This window comes from Colobus angolensis, unplaced genomic scaffold (assembly GCF_000951035.1).
Source record: "Colobus angolensis palliatus isolate OR3802 unplaced genomic scaffold, Cang.pa_1.0 Scaffold66, whole genome shotgun sequence".
NCBI classification, from domain to species: Eukaryota; Metazoa; Chordata; class Mammalia; order Primates; family Cercopithecidae; genus Colobus; species Colobus angolensis.
Genome location: NW_012120265.1, coordinates 2,183,669 through 2,190,861, shown reverse-complemented (window position 1 = coordinate 2,190,861; position 7,193 = coordinate 2,183,669). Strand labels below are relative to the sequence as shown.

The 7,193-nt window shown below is 55.0% G+C and overlaps 1 protein-coding gene across 1 annotated transcript in view; it reads right to left on the bottom strand.

Annotated features, from left to right (window-relative positions):
* The window catches only part of MAST3 (microtubule associated serine/threonine kinase 3), a 53,573-nt gene that overhangs the window by 4,454 nt on the left and 41,926 nt on the right, over positions 1 to 7,193 (bottom strand). Inside the window, exons 24-30 of the mRNA XM_011925913.1 lie at positions 5,518 to 5,654; positions 3,549 to 3,793; positions 2,864 to 3,091; positions 2,337 to 2,563; positions 1,693 to 1,815; positions 547 to 683; positions 1 to 130 (exon numbers count right to left, since the gene is read on the bottom strand). The exon at positions 1 to 130 is cut by the window's left edge and continues 10 nt beyond it. Coding sequence (XP_011781303.1) covers positions 1 to 130; positions 547 to 683; positions 1,693 to 1,815; positions 2,337 to 2,563; positions 2,864 to 3,091; positions 3,549 to 3,793; positions 5,518 to 5,654 — 1,227 coding nt within the window. The remainder of the gene's footprint in view (positions 131 to 546; positions 684 to 1,692; positions 1,816 to 2,336; positions 2,564 to 2,863; positions 3,092 to 3,548; positions 3,794 to 5,517; positions 5,655 to 7,193) is intronic.

Genomic DNA, 7,193 nt, shown 5'->3' with positions numbered 1-7,193 from the left:
GAGGCTGTGGGTGGGCGAGCCAGGGAGGCTCTCGCTGGATGACAGTGAGTGGTGGAGTCCGGAGGAGAAGCTGCGGCTGGTGTGAAGCACGGAGGTCTGCTTGGAGATCTTCTTGAAGAGTGACTTCCGCCTGGGGTAAGAAAATTAGAGGCTTCAGAACCCCTGCTCCTGGCCAGGCATGGTGGCTCACACCTGTAATCCCAGCACTTTCAGAGGTCGAGGCAGATGGATCGTTTAAGGTCAGCAGTTCCAGGCCAGCTTGGCCCACATGGTGAAACCCTGTCTCTACTGAAAATATAAAAATTAGCTGGGCGTGGTGGTGCACGCCCATAGTCCGAGCTACTCAGGGGACTGAGGCAGGAGAGTCGCTTGAACCCCCGAGAGGTGGAGGTTGCAGTGAGCCAAGATCACACCACTGGACTCCAGCCTGGGCAACAGAACAAGACTCCATCTCAAAATAAATAAATAAATAAATAAAAGAAAAAAAGAACCCCTGTCCCCAGGGCCTGCCCCGTGTACCGCTCCCTGGTGGCCACTGCCGCGCACCGGTCCTGGGTCTCCCGCCGACGGCTCCGCTTGCTCCTGCGCGCCATGCGGCCTTTGGCCACATTCTTCCGGGCGGGACCCACCTTGATGGAGGTGTTCTCCAGGGCCGTGGTCCGCAGGGATATCTTGTTGCCACTCTGTGGGAGGGATGGTGAGGGGTTGCCTCTGTGCCTCTCACAGGGCCCAGCACTTGCCAGGCAGCTGCTATGTCCCCTTCACTCTGGGCACCAGATAGAACCCACCACCCTAACATCCATTCATCCAGCCAACCAGTGACCTACCCATTATATCCGGTCAAACAATGACCCAGGGAGCACCACCCCTCCTGCCAAGATCCTTCCCTCTGCAGTCAACGCCCATCGAAGCCTGCCCTCTTCACTCTCCACCCTCCCGGGGTCTGTCACCCACCTATCTGGTATCCACCCATTAACCACCCCAACGTCTCTCCATCCCCCAATCACTCACCTAATGGCCCATGAGTTACTAGGCCAAAGACATCTGCCCACTGTCCGTCTATCCAATGAACCACCCATGCAGCTGCCCTCATGAGAGCCCTCTTTTTTTTTTAGAACCAGGGTCTCACTGTCTCCCAGACTGGAGTGCAGTGTGGCAAGATCACGGCTCACTATGGCCTCGACTTCCTGGGCCCAAGCGATGCTCCCACCTCAGGCTCCCAAGTGCCTGGGACTATAGGCGTGTGCCACCATGCCCAGCTCATTTTATTTTTAAATTTTTTGCAGAGATGGGGTCTCGCTCTGTTGCCCAGGCTGCTCTCAAAGTCCTGAGCTCAAGCGATCCTCCCACCTCAGCCTCCCAAAGTGCTGGGATTACAGGCGTGTGCCACCACGCCCGGCCCTTCCTCCTGTCTTGAGCCCATCTCCTACCTCCAGGCCTCAAGCCAGAGGGAGGAACAGCTGTGAGGGTACCCAGGGAGAAGGGAGGGCTTCTTGGAGGAGGAGATCTGAGGGGTGATGTTGGGGGCTGAAGAAGGACATGTATTCTGGGCAGAAGGAAGTGGGTGTGCCAGGCCTGGAGTTGACATTGAATGTAGGGTTGTGTGTCTGGGTGGGGAGAACCACAGGGAACCAGGAGCTGTGGCCAAGGGGTGCCGGGGAGCCCTGAGGGTGGGCAGTGGGGGCGCCGCACCTTCAGCAGCAGCTCCACGACGTCCATGTGCACCAGCCCCAGCACCGACTCCCCGTTGATGTGGGTGATGAGGTCCCCGGCCCGCAGGCCAGCCTCCTGGGCGGGGCTTCCATCCTCCACACTCTGGGGGCAGACAGGGGAACAGTGGGGTTAATGGCCTGGGCCCCACATCTGAGACCCCAGCCCAGACTGGGTCTGCTGTGGGACCCCAGCAAGCTGCTGCCTCTTGTGTTGCCTCAGTTTCCCTGATCCTGGGGAATTCCTACTCACCCATCAAAGCCCCAGCTCCTATGCCCCCTCCTCCAGAAAGCCTTCTCTGTCTGTTCAGGGAGCAACCGATAAGGAGGGCATGCCCCGACGCCCCCGGGCTGGGGGAGGGAGGATAACATGCCCAGTGCGTCCCCATATGGAGCTGGGAGGTTAATGTCACTTGGGATCTGTGAGCCTCCATCCATCCATCCATCCATCCCTGTCTCTCTCATCCGACCTCCTCCCTACCAACTGACAGGGACCAAGATGAACTCTGTGGCACCAGCTCTGTCTCCCTAATCCTGCCAGGCTCCAAAATGCAGCTCTGAGAAGGGACATGACCAGGCAGAGTCAGACTAGAACCCGGGTCCCCGCCATTCCCACTCGGCACTCACCCAGACGACGTGGTGCACAGTGTAGACGTCGCTGTCACCCATGTAGACGCGGATTGCTCGCAGGCTGAAGCCGTACTTCTTGCCGGAGCTGTGGATGACGATGGGGGGCCGCAGGTTGCCACACACGGGGGACGGGTCTCGGCTCGGCGAGGAGTCACGGGATGACGGGTTCGAGGACAGAGAGCGCGGGGACAGGGGGCTCATGAGGGGGCCGCCGCTGCCATCATCTGCAGGGGGTTAGGGAGGGGGTCACCCATTTTCCCTTGCAGATCTCCCCTGGGGCCCCCTCTTTCCCACCCTGGCCACTTTGCTATTGCTTCAATGTCCCAAGCATGGTCGCCCCATCAGGCCTTTGCACATGCAGTGCTCTCTACTGGGAACACCGTCCCCCCAGCTCTCCCTGTGTCCTGCTCCTCCTCCCCTCTCCTGGGGCTCATCCCCAGCCTCCCCAACTCAGGATGGGCTCCCACTCTGTAGGTTAAACTGGGTACGGACAGACAAAGGTGAGAGCGGGCCTTGGGCATTACCTGCCGTGATGATGAGGGACAGGGCAGAGACAGAGGCCGACTTGGGCACACGGCCTCCACCGCCGCCACCACTGCCACCGCTGGAGGAGGCTCTGGACTTCTCAGGGGCTGGGTCTCTTGGGCCCCCAAGGCGGCGGCCCCGACCGGCATCCAGAGGCCTCGGTGTGGAGTGCCGGGCGCCGATGCTGTTGCTCCGTAGGCGGGCGTGGCTGAGGGCAGCTGTGTCGGCTAGAGGGTCAGCAGGGTCAGCCGGGAGTCCCTCAAACTCACCACGTGGTCCTAAAGAGACCTTAAGGCCCTTCCTCCCTGGTTGCTATTTACACAGTCCAGCCTCCTGGCCTTTGCTCGTGCAGTTCCCTCGTCCCGCACACCATTCCCAAATTATTCTCTATGCAAAAGTCTTCAAGTCCCCTCTTCCAGGAAGCCTTCCTCCATACCCATTTAGACCCTTAGTTCCCCCATCTTGGGAACTAGGGGTCCCATCCTGACTCTATGAAGCTGGGGGCATTACCCTAGACTGGGGTTCCTTGGAGGCTGGAGGTCTCTCTGGGACCCTGGCTTCTCCTCTCTTAAAGCCTTTGTTGGCTCTGGAGAACTCCTACTCATCCTTGAAAACCCATCTCAAATAGCCCCTCCTCTGGGAAACTTCCATGACATCATCCCTCTTACTCAGGGTCCCACTTACCAGAAAGGCTCGAGGGCTTGGGCATCACTGGGGTGGCTGCTGGGGATGGGTCAGGCTCCCCTAGAATGAAGACAGGCCTCTTGGGGCCTGCAGGGGCTGGGCCTGCCGCCTCATCCTCTGATGAGAAGGCAAACTTGGGCATTGTGTCCAGGCTGATGGTATTCAGGAGAGATGGGCTGGGACCTCGCTCGGGCTGGGACGAAGATGACTGACAGGAGGATCCAGAGGATGTCCAGGACCTCAGCCTGCAGGAAGAAAGAGCCTGGGTCACCCCTGCCAGGCACCTGCACCCAGTATACTCAGCCACCTTTCATGGCCACATCTTAACTCTCAGTCTGCAGTGAGGGGCAGTTTGCATAGACAAGACGAGTTCCCTCTGTCTGCACTCTCCTCTCTGTCCACCTGGAGACTTCTTATTCACCTTTCTTTTTTTTTGAGACGGAGTCTGGCTCTGTCGCCCACGCTGGAGTGCGGTGGCTGGATCTCAGCTCACTGCAAGCTCCACCTCCCAGGTTTACGCCATTCTCCTGCCTCCGCCTCCCAAGTAGCTGGGACTACAGGCGCCCGCCTCGTCGCCTGGCTAGTTTTTTGTATTCTTTAGTAGAGACGGGGTTTCACCGTATTAGCCAGGGTGGTCTCAATCTCCTGACCTTGTGATCCGCCCATCTCGGCCTCCCAAAGTGCTAGGATTACAGGCTTGAGCCACCGCGCCTGGCCCCCTTTTTTTTTTTTAAAGACAGGGTCTTGCTGTGTCACCCAGGCTGAAGTGCAGTGGTGCAATCTCAGCTCATTACAACCACTGCCTCCAGGGCTCAAGAGATTCTCCTGCCTCAGCCTCCCAAGTAGCTAGGATTACAGGTGCCTGCCACCACACTGGGCTAATTTTTGTATTTTTAGTAGAGATGGGGTTACACCATATTGGCCAGACTGGTCTTGAATTCCTGAGCTCAAGTGACCCGCCTGCCTTGGGCTCCCAAAGTGCTGGGATTACAGGTATGAACCACTGTACCTGGCCTCCTATTCAACTTTTAAAACCCAGCTTCCAGGCTGGGTGCAGTGGCTGACACCTGTAATTCCAGCACTTTGGGAGGCTGAGACAGGAGGATTGTTTGAGGCCAGGAGTTTCAGACAGGCCGGGCAACATAAGGAGATTTTATCTCTATAATTTTTTTTTTTGAGACAGAGTCTCACTCTGTCACCCAGGCTGGAGTGCAGTGGTATGATCTTGGCTCACTGTAACCTCCGTCTCCCAGGTTCAAGCAATTCTCGTGCCTCAGCCTCCCAAGTAGCTGGGATTACAGGCGTGTACCACTAAGCCCAGCTAATTTTTTTGTATTTTTAGTAGAGACGGAGTTTCACCATGTTGACCAGCTTGGTCTTGAACTCCTGACCTCAGGTGATCTACCCACCTCGGCCTCCCAAAGTGTTGGGATTACAGGAGTGAGACACTGCACCCGGCATACAAAAAATTGTTTAAAAAATTAGCCGGGTGCCGTGGTGCACGCCTGTAGTCCCAGTTACTTGAGAGGATCTCTTGAGCCCAGGAGTTTGAGGCTGCAGTGAGCTATGATCATGCCACTGCACTCCAGTGTGGGAGACAGAGTGAGAACCAGTCTCTTAAAAAAAGAAAAAAACAAGTCCAGCGTCCAACACCCATCCTCTGGCAGACATTGACTATTTCTGTTGGGTCTGAGCTTTGAAGGATGAACAGGAGTTACTAAACTACGGGCTACCTGGACAGAAGGAAATGTGTGCCTATCAGCATGATGGTGCACAGCTGTTTTATGTTTGTGTGGTGAGGAACACAGAGTCAAAGGGAGCAAGGTTGTCAGGGACCTGATAGGTTGGTCAATATGTTTGACCCTTTTCTACTTGGCCACTAGGAAGCTCCCTTTGCATCAGATTTTGTGTCTTTACCTCCCAGCAGGCTTGGAAACTGGATCTGCCTACACTTCCCCAGGCCACCTACCGGATGTCAGCACTCAGCCGGCGGCCATAGTCCACCTCGGGGCGCTCCCACCCCTCCTCCCGGTCTTCACTGAAGCTCCTTTCAGCGAAGGTAGGAGTGGGCTGGACAGCCAGGAACTCAGAGCTGCTGTAGACCTGGGAGGCAAGACAAAAGAATGTTAAGCCAGGTGCGGTGGCTCATGCCTATAATCCCAGCACTTTCAGAGGCCCAGCCGGGAGGATCACTTGAGCCCAGGAGTTTGAGACCAGCCTGGGCAACACAGCAAAACCCTGTCTCAAAAAAAGAAAAAAGAAAAAAAGAAAGAAACCCAAACAAAAAAAACAGTAAAAACAAAGGTGGCAAGAAAGCTGGTTTAGACTGGGTGTGGTGGCTCATGCCTGTAATCCTAGCACTTTGGGAGGCTGAGGTGGGTGGATCACTTGAGGTCAGGCGTTCAAGACCAGCCTGGCCAACATGGTGAAAACCCGTCTGTTCTAAAAATACAAAAATTAGCTGGGTGTGGTGGCGCGTGCCTGTAGTCCCAGCCTCTTGGGAGGGTGAGGCAGGAGAATGGCTTGAACCTGGAAGGCAGAGATTGCAGTGAGCCGAGATCGTGCCACTGCACTCCAGCCTGGGAGATAGAACGAAACTCTTGTTTCAAAAAAAAAAAAGAAAGGTGGCTTAGTTGAGTGATTCCTATGTGCCAGGTGCTTTTCAGTATGAGTCACTTCCCTAAATCCTCACTCCCCACATCCCTAAAAGAGCACAGACTTTAGCCCATTGTACAGATGGAAAAACTGAGGCTCAGGGGCCAGGCTACCAAGCTGTGTTTTTGCTGCTGACTAGAAAGTCCTGCCTGGGGCCCTGGCCTAAAGCAGAGTGGAGCGTTTTTTGATCAAATCATAAACAAAGTAGGGAATGTGAGTTAAGCTCATGAGGTTATAAAATAACACCCAGGGCCAGGCTCAGTGGTTCATGCCTTTAATCCCAGGGCTTTGGGAGGCTGAGGTGGGTGGACTGCTTGAGGACAGGAGTTTGAGACCAGCCTGGCCAACATGGTGAAACCCCGTTGCTACTAAAAATACAAAAATTAGCCGGGTGTGGTGGCGTGCACCTGTAATCCCAGCTACTTGGGAGGCTGAGGCAGGAGAATCGCTTGAACCCAGAAGGTGGAGGTTACAGTGAGCTAAGATTGCACCATTGCACTCCAGCCTGGGCAAGATAGAAAGACTCCATCTCAATAAATAAATAAATAAATAAGTAAATAAAATAAAATAACACCCAGCGTGGCACCTGTATTCACAAAGTGGAATAGACCCAAACATGCGTCAAAGGATGGGTGGATAAACAATGTGTTCCATCCATATGATGGAATATTACGCAGCCGTAAAAAGGAAGCAAGCACTGGTCCACACTGCAGCAGGGATGAGCCTTGAGTACATGATGCTGAGTAAGAGAAGCCAGACACAAAAGGCCACATAGTATAAGATCCCATTGATATGAAATGCCCAGAACAGGCAAATCCATAAAGATGGAAGCTGAAGGAGGATGAATGGGGAGTGGTTGCTAACGGCTACAAATTAATATTTTTTTCTTTTTTTTTTTGAGACGGAGTCTCGCTCTGTCACCCAGGCTGGAGTGCAGTGGCCGGATCTCAGCTCACTGCAAGCTCCCAGGCGCCATTCTCCGGCCTCAGC